The sequence below is a fragment of the Alligator mississippiensis genome, chromosome 3, assembly GCF_030867095.1.
Source record: "Alligator mississippiensis isolate rAllMis1 chromosome 3, rAllMis1, whole genome shotgun sequence".
NCBI lineage: Eukaryota > Metazoa > Chordata > Crocodylia > Alligatoridae > Alligator > Alligator mississippiensis.
Window position 1 is genome coordinate 301570848 of NC_081826.1, and position 17474 is coordinate 301588321.

The window sequence follows — 17474 nt, forward strand, 5'->3', positions numbered from 1 at the left end:
ATGCCGGCGTCACCTCCTTTCTGTTGGGCTCCTCTGTGCACAGCTGTGGGGCAGCAAGTGTCAGTGCTGAGCTGCAGATCTCCTCCCCCTGCAAACCTGGTCCAGAGGCCTCTGCTTGTCCTGACTTGGTCTGCAGAGCAGAGGGGGTCAGCATGCCTGGCCAGCTGTGCTGTGGCTCAGGCTTTCAGGGCCAAGGCAGGGACACCACCACGGGCAGCTCCAGGCACTAGTAGCAGAGGGCTCTGGATGCCGCAGTAGACTGTAGGGAGTCGGCTTTAGATGACATTTCCTACAACACTCTCACAAGCAATCTAAGGAAGTCCAGGTTGGATGAATGGACTATAAAGTAGAATGAAAACTGGCTGGATCGTCAGGCTCTGAGGGTAGTAATGAAAAGTTTGATGTCTATTTGGCAGCTGGTATCAAGTGGAGCACCCCAGGGACCAGTTGTACTTAATATCTCCATCAGTGATCTGGGCATGATGGTGGTTGGAGGTTGCACCAGGTTCCTACCTGGTAGGAACAGTTGTGGGCCCAGCCCAGCCCAGCTCAGCTCAGCCCAGGGGAGGAGGTGCCAGGCCTCTGTCTGCACAGGAGTGGGCTGGAGACCCCAGCACCGCTGCACGAGGGGCCACATTGCACCCCCACACTGCTCCTGTCCCTGCCACAACCCCCAGAAGCCATTGGGGCTCAGCACAGTGGCCCTAAGACATACCCAGGACCACCCCAGAGAGCATGACCACCAGAAGTAGAACCCCGGTGGCCAACACCAGTGGAATAGCCGTGGCCACCTACCCCAATGTGATCCCTGTCTGCCTGCAATGCACAGACTCGAGGTCCTGTCACAGCCAGTTACAGGGGGCTCCAGGCTACTTCCAGCCTCGTTGGGTGTCCCATGGGGCAGAGGCAGTGGCCAGTACTTGAGCTCTGCATGTCCAAGGCCCATTGCAACATCTCCTCCAGGCCAGCGGCTGTGAGGCCCTGGACTGTCACGGTGTAGTTGGTCCTGGGGCTGCAGCGGGGCGCCTTGTACTCAGTGACCAATGGGTTTCCTTGTAGTACCTGCCCCTCGAGGAACCTGCTACCATTTTCTGTCTGGGCCAGGATGTCCAGCTGCAGGGAACAGCACGGGGAGGACTCAGGACTGCTCCACTTCGGAGGACTCCAGGGTGTGAGCCTGAGATCCTGCAGGGGCTTCTGGGGGTGCTGCAGCTATTTCTCCACAACACCCTTTGAGACCTCTCACAAGAGAGAAAGAAGGACCCTGCCCAGAGTCAGAACCCATCCTCCAGCAAGACCTCTCAGTGCACACTGCTGAAGGCAGCCAGCAGATCGACAGGCCGTGCTGGGCACTCAGGAGCAAGTCAAAGAAATCACAGAGTCACCAAGTCCTACAGGAGTGGGGCTGGCAGGGACCTGCAAAGGTCACATCCAGACCAACCACTGCTCGAGGCAGGATCAGCCCTGTCCAAACCAGTTCAGACACATTCAGCATCCAAACTCTGAGCAACATGACACAGACCCAGGCATCACACTTGACCCTGCCCCAGGGAAGCCACAGCTGCCACTGTCCTGCTGCTGCAAAGGATGCTCGTACACACTCCACAGCTCTCTGGAAGAAACTGTGCCCCAGCTACAGAGAAAGGAAATGCACCCCAGGGAAGATTAGCCTCACCTCCTTGTCCTGGCCATAAAATAGCCAGTCTGGTGCAAACTGGAGGCCCAGGTCCCTCTGTGGCCTGCGGCATTTCTCTGCAGACACATGAGGCCCACGTGTCGGTGAGGGATGTGGCCACCTACTTCACTCTGCCCAGCAAAAAAACAAGCTTCAGATACCTCCCCAGGGGTGCCAAATTCTGGCCAACCCCCTTCCTGGAGCACATCCACAAGCCTGGGGTAGCGCTGCCACCACCCAGGGTCTGGTCATTCCTTGGGCCCTGTGCCCCCTGGGGTACACAGGCCTTGCAGACCTTGAGTGCGCTTTACCACTGTGAGATCTTGGGGTGTTTTCTTTAATCTAAAGCACAGAAAGTAGCCTCCCTTAGCCAGCTAAACCAAGGGAATAAAAAGGTATGCTCAATCCCTCCCAATCTTGTACCACCAAAGCTTGCTATAGTGGATAGCTTTCTTGGGTAGAGAGTGTAGGCCTGGGGACAGGTACAAGTCAGAGAAGTATCAAAAGAATACCTCTGAGCAAACAGAAATGGCTTGGTAGCCGTTTGACACGCTCCAAGAACACTGTTACTGGCTACCTTTCAGGTAAGTGACTCACAGGTTCATCTGGAGCCTGAAAGAGCTCCAGAGGTCATGTGCTTCCCAAATACGTCTCCTTCCCCTTCCTCATGGGGACCATTTTATACACCTGTCATGACCTTACCACTAAATTCCCAGCAGAAGCAGCCCTATTGGCTGTTGCTTGGTGCTTCCAAATGACATCACCTTCCTAGGTGAGGGGACTAGTCACATGACCTGCAGCGGCAGGGAAACTGAGACAAAGGGAGCCGGCCCCTCTTCTGTGTCTCCAGCCCAGATCAGAGCTGGGTGGGAAACAGATAGGGCAGGGGCTGCCTGCTCCCAGCAGTGAGGCCGACTGCGGGGGGGGACGCGATTTCTGCACGCCCTGCACCTGATGCTCCTGGGCATGCCTCCGCAGACTGCACTCACCCTTTGTGCAGGTGGGTCTCTGCTGGAAGCCGCCTTTATTTTTCCACACCACATATCAAGCCTCTTTGGTCAGGTTTAGCTCTCACTGTGGCATATTTTAGCCAGACGCCTGCAGTTCCCAAACCTGGGATATTTTGCTCATATGTCAGGGTTCCTTACAGTGGGGCTGTGGCCACATTTAACGCCACCTTTAATTCCTCACCTCTCCCTCTCTGTTTCTTTTGGCTGAAGGGCCCAGCCCCTGGTTGTACTGCGGGAGGTTTAGTGAAAGTGGCCGTGCATCCTGTACGGTCTGGGGTCACTCGATAAAGAGTTTCACCACTATTTCCTCTTCTCGGCAGAGGTGTGCAGCACATTAAAGACTAAAATCAGTTCCTTCAACAACTCAGATGCACAGCCTGACACTAACCCCCTCCCCCCCTGCAAGGAAGGCTTCTGAGTCACACCATACCCCAAATTCATGCGCCAGGGGTGCAAGGTAGAAATCAGTCACATGCTGGTCTGTTTGTCCCCTTCCACCTGAGTGGGGGTGGAAAGTCCACATCTCTCACATGGAGCAGCACCTGCAGGGCTTTTCTGGGAAGGTTTCTCCTTTACCTTGTGCTCTCAAACGAGAAAGCATCAAACCCTTCTCCAGCCCTACAGAGAGAGAGCACTGCTTGCAGCTGTTCATCTCCTTTGTCTGCACCACTCACACAGCAGGATGGTTCCCCACCGCCAAAGGCCATAGTTTTGGGGATCCACAACCAGGAGAGCAGAATGGTCCGACCACACAGCAGCGGTGAGGTAGGGCCAGAAGCACCCTGCCCACCTTCTGAGGAAGCTGGGCTATTGGGCTGTGCGAGGCTTCGGACAGAGCTTTGCATCCAGAGAAACTTTGGACGCTTTGGGGTCTGAAGCAGCACATCCAGGTCGAAGCGCTGGCCTTATTCAGCTTCCCAAAGCGGTCCAGAGCTTCTGAACTGCTTCGGAGCCGCCTCGAAGATCCAGCCATAGGGTATAATGCAGAAACAATAAAATATCTATAACTTTGTTGTTTTTTTGCCTGATTTGGACGATATTTTCAGGGTGGGTGGATTCCACAGAGAGCGTGAAGCCTGCCAAGTTTCAAGAAGATCGGTATAGAGGTTTGGGGGGAAATGCACCCCAAATTCTTGAAAGCCAAACTCATGTCATGTCTAGATATTACTACATAGGGGGATAAAAACTGCAGGGGTGGTGGACCCTGGTGAGGCCACAAAGTCTGCCAAGTTCCAAGAAGATTGGTTTTGGGAATTGGGGGGAACTGTGCCCCAAATTCTTAAAAGCAAAAATCTTGTCACATCTATGTGTTACAATACAGGGGGGTCAAAACTGCAGGGCTGGTAGCTCTTGCTGAGGCCACAAAGTCTGCCAAGTTTCAAGAAGATCAATGCAGGGGTTTGCAGGGAACTTCCTCTCAAGCTGCGGACAAGCAAAACTGGTGCCATGGGTGACTCTGCGTGTGTTAAGGTGCAGCACGGTGACAGCTGCAGGGATGGTGGCCCCCACTGTGGCCATGACTCCTGCCAGCTGTGGAGGAGATCGGTGCAGGGGGTTCTGGGGCCCTGCACCCCTGTCTGCTGATGACAGACAAAACTTGTGCCATGGGTGCTTGTGGGACTGACTGTCTCTGTCTTGGGGTGTGGGAGACACTACCGCAGGCCTGACTGCTAAGCTACTGGGTTCCCAGTTACCAGTCAGTCATGATTCACACAGGGACCAGCACAATACACGGGACCTAGCTAATGTAGCCAGTTAATTGCCATCAAATAACACCTACAAAATCAGGCTAAGGAGAGGAAAGACTCAATATGGACAAGCAAGTGCCCCAAGACAGACACAGGCAGTCCCACAAACACCCACGGCACGAGTTTTGTCTGTCAGCAGCAGACAGGGGTGCCGGGCCCCAGAACCCCCTTGCAACCATCTCCTCCACAGCTGGCAGGTGTCGTGGCCGCAGCAGGGGCCACCATCCCTGCAGCTGTCACCCCGCTGCGCCTCAACACATGCAGGGTCACCCATGGCATGAGTGCAGCTTGAGAGGCAGTTCCCCCCAAACCCCTACACCGATCTTCTTGAAACTTGGCAGACTTTGTGGCCTCAGCTGGAGCTACCAGCCCTGCAGTTTTGACCCCCCTGTGCTGTAACACATAGACGTGACAGGAGTTCTGCTTTCAAGAATTTGGGGTACAGTTCCCCCAAAACCCCAGAACCTATCTTCTTGAAATGGGGCAGGCTCTGTGGCCTCACCAGGGGCCATGACCCCTGCAGTTTTTACCTCCCTGTGGTGTGATACACAGCCCTGACATGAGTTTGGCTTTCAAGAATTTGGGGTACAGTTCCTCCAAAACCCCAGAACCTATCTTCTTGAAACGGGGCAGGCTCTGTGGCCTCACCAGGGGCCATGACCCCTGCAGTTTTTACCTCCTTGTGGTGTGATACACAGCCCTGACATGAGTTTGGCTTTCAAGAATTTGGGGTACAGTTCCCCCCAAACTCCTGCACCAATGTTCTTGAAACCTGGCAGGTTTCATGCTCTCAGCAGAAGCTACCATCTCTGGAAGTTTCATCCAAGTTGGACAAAAACCAACAAAGCTATAGATATTTCATTGATTCCCCATTATACCTTATGGCCGGATCTCCGAGGCGGCTCCGAAACTTCAGAGCTGCTTTAGCCGGATCGAGGCGGAAACCTGGTCCAGAGCTCCAGATCGGATCACTGGCATCTGAAGCAGCTGGACCTGAAGCCGGATTGGATCGCTGCCAAGTTGCACAGGCCTACTGGACCACTGGGCAGCTGAGAGGGCAAGAGCCATGGCCCAGGAGATCAGGTAAGAGATGGGCTGATGGCAAGCCAGTGAGGGGATCTCAGCTGAGAATGAGCTGAGCCCTGGGCTCTGGATCCCACTCCCGGGCACATGTCAGAACAACAGCAAATGACAGAGGCCAGACTCCAGGGACCCCCATGCCCTGCCTGTGGCTCCCAGGGATGGGACCCGGTCCCCAGAAGCACGCGTGATCCTTGCTTTTTGCTGTGTCCTGGAGAGACCACAGGCTCTGGCATGGATATGAAGTGCAGTCCTCTCCTGGGATGGCTGCTCCCAAACCAAAGGGGAAAATCTGATCATCAAACCTGAGTCAGGTCCTACCCAATGGAGCTGGTTCCTGCACACAGGAGGGAAGGCAGAGCCAGGACAATGGCTCCTGCCATTGGGTAGGCACCTGCAAGGCCATGTCATTGCAACATCCCAAGGCAGACCTCAGCTCCACACTGCAGCTCAGTGCTTCCAAATGCTTCTGCAGGAGCTCAGCACAAGCTAGAGGTGAGAAAGACAGGAAATAGCCAAAATTATAGAAGTGACATGTGAAGGGAGGGACTTCCTTGTTACCTGAGGAAACCAGGGTTGCTAACCCACAACACATTTTTACTGGCACTTGAAAGCTGTGAGTGTATGACCAACTCCAGCCTGACACGTGTAGGTCATGATGCATGGGTTGACCTTCAAATTCATTGGCCTCTGGGCTCAGGCTCCAATGTCAGGAGGGTTGCAAGCACTCTGGATGGCAGGACCTGCATGTAGGTGGATCCTTGCAAAGTGGAGACCTGGGTTGGAAGAACCAGGGGGGCTGCTCTTGGGAAGGGAACCTGGACGCATTGCAGGTGGGGACCGGCTTGCTGGCAGTGGCACCACAGAGAAGAGCCTAGGGCTGTGGGCTCAGATGCTGAGGGTTTCATCTGGGGACAGGGATGCACTGACAAGTACTGCATGCTGCTCTGTCAGTGCAGAAGCCATGGGTACAGGGTGCAGAGACCACGCTTCCTGGTGTTATAAGGGTCTGCTCCATGGGGCAGGCAGTGCTGCAGCCTGCAAGAGGAAAAGCTCTTCCTGACCCAGCTCTAAGTCCTGCACAAGATTTGGGACAAAGGTCCTTCACTAGCCTGCTCCGGCCCAATCAACTCCCCTGGCAAAGATCTTCATTGACAGAAATGAGTTGGAGAATGTTGAACACTTTGCATACCTCAGCAGCCATCACTCGGAGAAGGCCAACATCAACAAGGAGATCCAGAATAGGAACCTATGTACTAGCTCTGCCTTGGAAAGACTGAATCATCATGCATGCAATGAGCATGACAGGACTCAAACAAAGCTCCTACTATATAAGGCTGTGGTAAACCCAACTCTTCTCTATTGCTGTGAAGCTTAGGTGACCTGCAGGGACCACCTGAAAAGCACAGAATATTTTCAGCAGCACTACCTCTAGAAGATCCTTGGCATAAAGTCAGAGGATTGTTGCATAAATGCTAGTGTCCTCACTAACACTAACACCACCGGTATGGAAGTATTGATTATTCAACATCAGTTGTGGTGGACAAGGCATTGTGTCTGCACACCTGATGTGCATCTACCAAAACAACTGCTACACTCCCAGCTCAACCAAGGACAAAGGACATGTTGGGGCCAGAGGAAATGCTTCAAAGACATCCCTGAAGTGAACATTAAGAAGCGTGGCATTGACACCACAAATTGGGAAAAACTAGCCTGGGAGAGAGCTACATGGGAATGCACCTTACTTCGCAGAAAACTGTTTTGCCTTGGAGGCAAAAAAATGGCAGAAATGGAAGGACAGGAAACAAGACCAAGACAATCCGTAGTTTGACCCCCCCCCCCCACTTGTGGCATTTACCAGAGACTCAGACTTAAGGATCAGCCTTCGTAACCATCAATGGACTCATCTACAACCCTTTAATTAACCAGTGGGAGTGTGGTGGGCTTGCTACTTTTGCCTGGCAAGCCTGGCTTGGAGAAGGACACTTTGGACTGGTGGAACATTTCCACCAATCAGGTAACAGCTGGGAGGGGCTTGCCCCGCCCCTGCTCAGAGGGTGGGGGGAGGAGCCGCAGGACCTGATTGAAGACTGTGCTTTGCAGGTCCAGCACCCTTCAGGGGCAGGGCCACTGGTATAAATAAAAGCCCAGTGTGCTCATCATGCTGGGCAGACACGGGGAGGTATGGTGAGGAGAGTGGAGCTCCAAAGACTATCATGGGGACCCTGCCAGAGCTTCAATGGTGTGTGGATCAGCGCATGGTGCTCAAGCTCTGGAAGGTGCTCGATGTGACCTGAGCCCACGAACCTGGCAAGTGGCTGAGTGAGGCAGTGTGTGGATCGGTGCACAGAGAGTAGGCCCTGGGAGCAGCTTGAGGCTGCTCAAGTTAGTCCCAGCTCTAGGCTAACCAGAGCCCAACAGTATGGCTCACCATTAAACTAAGAGCCCCGGTGCCCAGAGCAGGGCCCAGGAAGGGGAATGACCCCTGGCGTGAGGTTGGGGAGTCGGAGCCAGTGAGGGCTTGGCCTGCATAGGAGCTCCCTGAATGCCCAATGCGGGGCACATAGTCCAGAGGGAAGAACCCTCAACTCGAGGCCAATGGCTCCAGGAGGCCTGAGACGGTGTGGGGACCCAGAGGCCAGATCAACAGCCCCCAGAGGAAGGACCATGAGTTACCAGGAACCTGGGTGCTGCAGGGGAGGTGCCCCCAGGCAAGGGACCCTGGGTGGAGTGGGCCTAGGGGGAGAAGACCCTATCCCATTTGAGGGACCAAGTGGTTGGGACCCAGATAGGATGCGTCTAATATCTGGTATAGGTATGTCTCCTATTCGGTATCTATTGTTATTGTTGGTGTTATAAATAGTTGGGTGTATTAATTCTGTATAATGGGCTCTGTAAGGATGTCTTTATTAGCTAACCCACTTGTGGTATAAACTTGGTGGATTGACTGTCCTGGGATCTACCCCTCCCTAGGGCTGACTTCCTCTTGCCAATAGACCTTTATATGTATATTTGTATCTGTATCTGTAATTATATCTATCTTATCATATCGATCTTAAAGAGTTTTATATGTAAATGCTGGTAACTCAATCAATTGTATATAGTTAAGAACTTTGGTCTTGGGCTAACTCTATGGTTTGGTCCATGATGCTGTTTCTGCCATTCCCACTTTTTCATCTCCTGTTTTTGAAGGGGGTGCCTTCAAAGTATTGAGATCCTTGCATGTTATCAGAGAGAAAACAAACACAATAGAGTTTGGCACCCCTTGCGCATGCATACCAATATGGGATATGCAGGTGAAAAACACAGTCCCCAGAATCTAGTCTTGCATTCCCTGGGCACTGCCCCAACAAGTCACACGAGGAGGCTGTTGTACCAGTACAGCAGTAGCAGGCTTACATTACACAGTAGAAAATGACCAGGACCTGAAAGCATTCACCCCAGTATCCGGGAGGAGCTCAGATGAGGGATTGCTGAACTCCTGATTGCAGTGTTCAACCAGCACTAAAACCACCTATGTTACTAGAGGACAGGAGGGTGGCAAAATGTGACTCCTGCATTTAAAAAGGCTCTAGAGGGGATGCGGAGAACTGTAGGCTGCTGAGCCTAAATTTTGATCCTGAAAAACTGGTAGAGACCATAATAATAATAATGATAATAAAAGAACTGTTCAGCAAATTGATGAACATGGCTTGCTGGGGAAGAATCCACACAGCTTTGCCAAGGGGAAATCATGCCTCGCCAACCTACTAGAGTTCTCTGAGGGTGTCAGTAAGCAGGTCGGTCAAGGATATTGAGTTGACAGTATATTTAGACTTCCAAAAAGCCCTAGATAAGGCCCCTCATCAGAGGCTCTTAACTTAGTCAGGTAGGCACAGGATTGCAGGGAATGTCCGCTTTGGTGGATAAGAAATTGGCTTAAAGAGATAAAGCAAAGTGTGACTATACACGTTCAGTTTTCAGGATGCAAAAAATGAGAATCCCAGAGCAGCGGGGCTGGCAGGTCACAGCTAGTCCAACCCCTGCCTGAGGCAGGATCAGCCCTGTCCAAGCCAACCCAGACAATCCATGAGTTTAGGTTTAGATAACTAAACTCTCCTAAAATGGCCGTGACCCCTGACACAGCACCAGATGTCATGCTGGAACCTGCCACAGGTATCGTGGAGAAATCACTGCCCCCCGCCCCCCCAGTCTGTCTCTCTGCTGTAAGGGACCAGCCCACCCCCGCCTCCTGTCACCATTGTGTCTGTGTGACGGGCTGGGCTGGAACAATTCCAAGGGGAGGGGGAACTTGCTCCTCTATTGTCCCAGGTTCCCCCTACTGCAGGTCATGTGACTGGTCATCTCACCTGGTCAGGCTGGTGTCATTTGGAAGCACTGATCAGCAGCCAGTGCAGCTGCTTCTCGTGGGAACTTATTGGTGAGGTCACGATAGGTGTGTAAGAAGGTCCTTCAGTGAGGAAGGGGACAGCCATCTTTGGGAACATGGAAACAAGCAAATGGCCTCTGGAGCTCTTTTAGACTCTGGGTGAACATGTGAGTAACCTACCTGAAATTTAGCCAGTAACTTAGGATCGAGTGTTTTAGAAGCATATCAAAAGGCTATCAAGCCACTTCTGTTCCCCCAGGGTTATTCTCTGGATACTTCTCTGACCTGTACCCCTCTCCATGCTTACCTACCCTCTCCAATCAGTAAAGCTGTCCATTATAGCAAGCCTTGCTGTACCTGCTTGAGAGGGATTAGGCCTTTTAGCTCTGTCCCAGCCGCCTGCGGAGGGTTTGGGATGGAGAGTATGGTCGGGGGTAGAAAGGTAAGAAAGGTTTATTGACTTAACAAAAACACATCTACGCATAGTAACAAGACAAATAATGACAGACAAAAGCAATTCATGTCGGCAACTTATCAGCAGTCTCCTCTGATGCCTGATACATAGCAAGCTTCTCTTTCCACAAAGTTCATGAATTCAGGCATCCCTGAACAGCGCTGTCCGAAGGGTACTGGGAAGGACCCTGGAATGCAGTCCTTGGGCTCCTCGAGGTCCATGGGCCCACTGATCCAGGCAACAGCTAATTAATCTTTTTTCACAGATCTGTATCTTGCTTTTGAATGGTTTCCAGATATTCCAGCTAATTTATAGCTCCTGAATGGTTCTGATAATGTACAACCACTCAGATTCCTTTTACTTCAACTGTCCTTAGACTGACCAATTAGCAGTACAAGCCTTGTATTCCTTTGATAAGGTAATTTTAACTATGCCACAGGGCCTTACTACTTCAAGGCTTTGCTAAATTTACTAGGCCTTACTTTATACAAGGCCTCACTACATCTTAAACTTTAATTAGGCTCTTAGCAACAACATATAGCTTAATATCTAAATAAATACAGAAAAACACTTGGTCTAATCTTCATAGGGCCTTCAGCAAGTACCTTTATCACACAGGCACACTTTTCAGCTGTCACATAGCTCCCCTTGCTCAGCTGACTAAGGGAGGCTACTGTTAATGCTTCAGGCTATAAGAAGCACCTAGATACCTCCTGCTGGAGGCAAAGCATCTACAAGGTCTACAGAGTCTGTGTACCCTGGGCAGCAACAAAGACCAGACGCTGGGTGGTGGCAGCAGTTACCCCAGGCCTGCGGGTGTGCTCCAGGAAGGGGGTTGGCTGGACCTAGGTACCCCAGGGGAGATACCTGAAGTGTGGTTTTGGTTGGGTGCAGTGAGGCAGATGGCTTAGTGCAGAAGTGTCCCCTACTGGCCCACCAGAGGTGTAATGGGGCCCTGACCCTGATAATAGAATGAGAAGAGGGTCTAGGGGTACCTGGACCTTTCCCTTTCCTTCACCTCATCCCTTCACCTCTTCTTCTTTGCCCTTTGGTGTGTCTGCTGGCGCCTGCTGTCCCTGGCAGAGGTTCCTTCCCCCTGCTTCCCTGGGTTTTAACTCTCCCTCTTTGCTTTCTTCCATTTCATCTCCGTGTCTCACCTCTCTATGCCCAGTGGTGATGCCAGGGGCCAACTCACAGGCAGGGGAGCCAGAAGCAAGAAGGCAGATGGCTTCCAGGCCCAGGTGCGGGCAGAGCTTGATATCCCAGGGAGTGACCCAGGGAGCCCTGTAGAAGCCCAAGCCTCCAGCCAGGGCAGGCAGTCTGGCTGTGGAAACCACTGGGGAGGAACACTTTTCGGAGAGGCATGAGGCTCAGGAGGCCGCCCTGAGGGAAGAGAAGCTGGGACCTGCATAGGAAGCAAGCTAATTCCTCCAGGCTCTTTCTGTTGCGTTTTCCATTCCACTTGGAGCCCAATCCCAAGGGGTGCGCCGAGTCCCATGTGGGACACTCCTTTGAGCTGAGGCTGTCACTTGTGTTCTTTGGTTTCTGTTTCCCCGAGTTGGCTGGGTTACGGATGGAGGGGAGGCAGAGGCCATAGAAAGGGGGTGACTGGAGACTTCCCAAACCTGATTTTTTGCTGTGTGGATAGAGGATAAGGACTAGAGCATGTTTTGTGGCCAAATGAGGCTGAGGTTGCCTGGACTGGAAGGCAGGATTTGGCAGGGGAAAAACAGCACAGGGTTGGGGGACACATGGGTCCTATCTTGCCATACTCTCAAGCCCCGCAGTTGGTCCAGAGGCCTCTGCTTGTCTCCTGATGCCTGAAGAGTGCAGGAATTGTCACCATAGCTCTGATGTCTTGGCCTGCAGAGGGGAGAGGCTCTCCGTGTGTGTCCAGCATGGCAGTGGCTCAGGCCTTCAGGGTCAAGGCAGGGATATCACTCTCGGCAGCTTTGGGCACTGCTGGCAGAGGGCCCTGGATGCGGCAGTAGATGTCCGATGGGTCACGGGGCTGTAGCTCTGTGATTGGGAGGAGGGGGGGGGAGAGTAGGAAAATGTCATGCCCTGGAAGAGTCACTCACCCGCCCTGGGCTCAACAGGGCCCTTGGTGCATCCTGCCTCCCCCCCAGGAATGTGGGGTGCTTGTGTGCCATGGGGTTCTGGAGCCATTGGCATCTGCCCTACTCCAGGGAGCACCATGCCCCTCAGGCAGCCCCCAGCTAGAAGGGGCCCCTCTCTTTGCTGGTGCCAGTTTCTTCCAGGAACTGGCACCAGCCAGGGTTGTATGTGGGGTTACCCCAGGCTCCTACCTGCATAGTGCTCCTGCCCTGAGCTCCTTGTTCTGGCCCGGCACCGTCTGCAAGAGGAAAGACATTTGATCGTGGGTAAAGGGCCATGGGGAAATCCAATGCCTAACTGCACCTCTGTGCCACTGCTCTGGGCTCGGCACCACTCCTGAAAGGACAGCTGTATGACCCCACAGGGTCTGTGCTGGGGTAACCTGAGGGACCCATAGCATGGTGTGCCCCCCTGCTCCAGCCCCAGGCCCAGCCCAGCTGAGACTAGGAGAGGAGGTGCTGGGCTGTAAGGGAGCACCACATGGTCCTGTTATTGTAAGGGTGAAGGAGAAGCAGAGAGAGCCTCAGGTGGATAAAGCTGCCAGGGAACAGGTATTGGGGGAGTTAGCTGATGCCAGCCCTTAACACAGAGCTAGCTGTGCTACTGCAGCACCGTGGGCTACAGCCTTGCACAGCAGACAGGATAGGAGCACAGAAGAGGTCAGCAGCAGGGAGCCACCCTGAGGCTGATCCAGCAAGGTGAACCAGGAAACTCCTGGGACAGCCCAGGGAGGCACCTGCCCGGTAGGGCCAGGGCCAGGGAGGTGTATGATCACAGGTTTTGAACCCGGAGGGGAAGTCTGACCCTGGAGGCTGCTGGGACAAGAGCTGCAGGGCAAGGGGAATGCAGGTGCTCTCCTAGCTGGCACTGGGGCTGCTGTGAAGGCAGGCCAAGAGGGTGCTGGTGCCCACAGGGGAATAGCACTGGAGGCAAGGGGAGTCCTTGTCATGCAGACAGGTAGCCATGGTTTGTGTTTTTCATTTGTCTTTCCTAGAAGTGTTTGTCCAGTGTCAGGAGGCATGCCGTATTTACAGACAGGCTAGCAGCCTTGATTTCAGGGCATACCATAGGCCTGTGGTGGGACGGCGGAGGGGCAATGGAGTTTAAAGTCCAAAGAGAAAAAGGGAGGAAGAAGAAAGATGCGCTTGGGCAAAGGCCAGGGTCATGAGGCCTGTGCAAAATAAGGACAGAGATAGGGGCCAGGGGGCCCAGGAGCTGAAGCACATGCCAGGCATGGGCATGGCTGTAGGGGGGTCAGAAGCTGTGATTCGCCCTGAGGGCTGCAGGTGCCCTGGCAGAACTAGCTGGTATTTAAAGAAACAGGCTTGCTCTAGGACATATTAGGCAGCCTCCTCTCCAATCAAACAATGACACCAAGGAGTGAGAGGTGAGTTCGGAGAGCACTAGGGGCTGGAGCTGGGTAAGGGTTGTGTTACCATTGGGAGTGTCATAGTTCCTTGTAGTTCTAACCTGGCTATGCAGCAACCCTGTGTGCACAGGGGTGGGCTGGGTGTCCCTACACCGCTGCCCTGGGAGCAGCCCCCAGGGAGCACCTGGGGCCATGTCTCACCCCCACCCTGCTCCTGTCCCTGCTGCACCCCCAGCAGTTGTCAGGGATGGGCAGAGCAGGCCGAAGACGTGCCCCAGACTGACCTGGAGAGCACAACCCACAGCAGCAAGGCTCCAGCAGCCACCACCAGTGGCATGACCACAGCGATGGCCACGTAGCCTGGTGTGATCCCCACTGGGCTGGACTCCTGCTTCCCTGCAACACAGACACCCATGGTCCTGTCACAACCACATACCGAGGCTCCAGGCTGCTCCCAGCATTGGCACACCCTGGGGCACTGTGCGTTGGCACATCCTGGGGGCAGTGGCCATTACCTGACATTTCCATTTCAAAGGCCCATTGTGATGCCTCCCCCAGGCCCGCAGCTGTGAGGCCCTGGATTGTCACCGAGTAGTTGGTCCCGGGTCTCCAGTGGGGCGGCCTGTACTCAGTGACTGATGGGTTCACCTGCACCACCTGCTCCTCCAAGAATCTGTCGTCGTTCTCTCTCCAGGCCGTGATGTTCAGCTGCAGGGAACAGCGCAGCGCCGGGAGGACTCAGGCCTGCCCCACCTTAGAGGGATCCAGGGCAGGAACCTGAGACCCCATGGGAACTTCTTGGGTCCTTGACCTATTTCCCCACACTGTCCTTTGGGACCTCTCACAGCAGGGACAGAAGGACCTTGCCCAGAGGCAGACCCCCATCTCCCAGCATGACCTCACGGTGCACAGTGCCAAAGGCAGCCAGAGATTGATAGGCGGTGCTGGGCACTCAGGAGCAAGTCATAGAAATCATAGTCATTGAGCCCTACAGAAGTGGGGCTGGCAGAGACCTGCAGAGGTCGCAGCTAGTCCAGCTCCTGCCTGGAGCAGGATCAGTCCTGTGCAAACCAGCCCAGATACATCCAGTGTGCAACCTCTGAGCAGCACAACACCAACACCCTGACATAGCACCAGGCATCATAGCTCCCAACCCTGCCACAGGGAAAGCAGGGGGACCATGACTGCCAATGTTTTGCTCTTGCAAAGCGTACTAACATGCACTTGAGAGATTGCAGGCAAAGGCCCCCACTGCAGAGGAAGGCAAACCCCCCCAGTCCAGGCCAGTCTGACGAGGGGGAATTACTGACCCCAATGCAGTGTGGGTCTGACCCTGATCCTGAGCAGATGGGTTAGACCCTCTTTCAGGACCTTCCAGGGATGATTCCAGCAGGGCCATTGGCACAACCCAGTCCCCATCCCCAGCCTGGGCTCCAGCAGCACCCAGAGCCTCTGACACAGGCTTTAAAAACCCCTGAAACATGGAGCAGAAGGTGGGGGAGGCAACCAGCAAAGGCTTGGGGCAACAAGTCCAAGGGCCCTGGTACCTGGTACCCGAGGATGTCCCCGTGGCAGGACAGCAGCTGCTTCCACTGCAGGGATCCGGTGCTGGGGTCCCTCGGCTCTATCTGGGGCTGGTCTGGCACTAGAGCAAAGGAACAGCAGGTCACTGCCCAGGCCCTGGGGCCAGGCCCAGCACCCACAGCTCAGCACCATGGGGAGAGCTGCAGGCCAAGGAGCTGTGGCTGGGCCCTGCCCCTTCTCCATGGAGGCGCAGATATGGGGGAAGCAGGAGCTGAGAAATCATGCAGCTCCTTCCTGGTAGCGAAGGCAGTAGAGGAATTACCCTGCCCCTGCCCCTGCCCCTGCCCCTAGGAAAGGTGCAGGTGCAAGGGTGCTGCATCCTCATACACAGCTGCTCCCCTGCTCCAGCTCTGCACACAGCCCACAGCTCCCACCCACGGCTTGCGATTCACCCCCCACCCCTTACCTGTTTCACTTGTCCTGAGCAGCTGCGTGTCGAGGACAGCACTGGGGGAGGATCTGGTAGCCCCATACCGTGCAGAGATGGTGACATTGTAGAGGGTGAAGGGTTGCAGGTTGCTGCAGGTAAGTGTCCCAGCCTGGCCTCCTATTGTCTGCCCTTGGCTGTCTGCTGGCCTCCAGCAGGGGTTGGCCTGGGGTCCAGCCGGCAGGCACTTGACCTCCATGGCTGAAATGCTCAGGCAGGACTTAGAGGGGGTGCAAATCCATCCAAGGCTAATGCTAGTGGGTGTAATCAATGGTGTCCCAGTGGTGATGTTGGGGCTGTCTGTGGAACAAACATCACGTAGGGGTTACTCCCCACCCTGCAGATATCATGGCCCTGAAGGGTGCTGCAGTCAGACCAGCCCTGACCTCTGTGCAGGGGTGGAGGGGTTAAGATGCCAGGCTCACTGATGGCAGCCCGGACAAAAGATGTGTGACCACCATGTCTGTGCGGAGCCCAGGGGTGGCTCAGGTCCAAATAAACCCAGTTCCTTTGCTGTCACCCAGCTCTTTCCACAGCCTAGCACAGCTCATGTTTTTCCATGCAGTGCTGATGGGGGGGGGGGGGCAGCCCTTGAGGGGGCCAGAATCTGCAGCGAGGACACAGCGCATGGGAAGACCCCCTGACCCGCACACACGTGCTGGCTGCAGGCACCTGCCAGGGCCCCAGTGACAGCCGCAACCCCTGGACCTGCAGCCTCTCCCTGCTGCATCTCCTCCCATGCCTGCTTGGATTTGTTTTTTTGCAGCAAAGGGTCACTGTAGCCAGATCCCTGCTGGAAAGAAGTACAGCAGGAGGAAGGAAGGAGCACAGCCAGAGTGAGCAAAGGACGGGGTTGTGGAGGAATCCTGCTCCAGCATTCTGCTCACCCTGGGGGTAGTATGTTCCCCTTCTCCATCCATCTCTCTCTCTCATGTGTCTGCCACTCTGGTTCTTGAGCAGCCCACTCTGCCTAACGACTGACCACAGGTAGCAGGGTGGGAACTCATCCTCTCAATTGTTTTGGCAAAAACCTCATGGCCTAGGGGCAGGAGCAGGATCCCCTGTCACTCCACTAGGTAGTGATGATGCAGTTCAAATTAATTGGCTAGCATCGAACACCACCTGGCCAGGATTGGATCAGGACGGTGATGAAAGGTCTCCACTGTACCAAGCACGGTGGACTCCTTGGGAGAGGGTTCGGGCATGCCTTTTTTATTCCCTTGGCTCAGATGACCAAGCAAAGCTCATTTTTGTGCTTCAGGCTAAAGGAAGCAGCCCAAGGCCTCTCAGTGGGTATATCACCCTCAAGGGCTACAAGGCCTGTGTACCCCAGGGGGCACAGGGCCCAGAAACAGTCCAGACCCCTGGGTGGTGGCAGCCATGACCCCAGACTTATGGGTGTGCTCCTGGTAAGGAGCTGGCCAGATGTGAGGCACCCCCAAGGAGGCACTCGGAGCCCGGTAGGTGCTCGGGCGCAGCGCAGTGGGTGGCTCAGTGCAGGAGCACCCACTACTGGCCCACCACGGGGGTAAATGTTAGATCAGTTCGAGGGATCTGAATTCCCCGGGGCCTTGAATGCTGGTGTCTGCCAGACAGAGAGGGACAGGGGAAAAGCCCTGGTCAAACCCAGGTCCCTCTCC

General features: G+C 54.4%; 1 protein-coding gene across 1 annotated transcript in view; it reads right to left on the reverse strand.

The window, feature by feature from the left end:
- Positions 1–14064: 14064 nt before the first annotated feature.
- Positions 14065–17474, reverse strand: part of LOC132249196 (complement receptor type 1-like) — a 31600-nt gene continuing 28190 nt past the window's right edge. The window contains exons 11-14 of the mRNA XM_059723558.1: positions 15814–16134; positions 15371–15468; positions 14339–14531; positions 14065–14219 (exon numbers count right to left, since the gene is read on the reverse strand). Of these exons, the coding sequence (XP_059579541.1) occupies positions 14065–14219; positions 14339–14531; positions 15371–15468; positions 15814–16134 (767 nt within the window). The remainder of the gene's footprint in view (positions 14220–14338; positions 14532–15370; positions 15469–15813; positions 16135–17474) is intronic.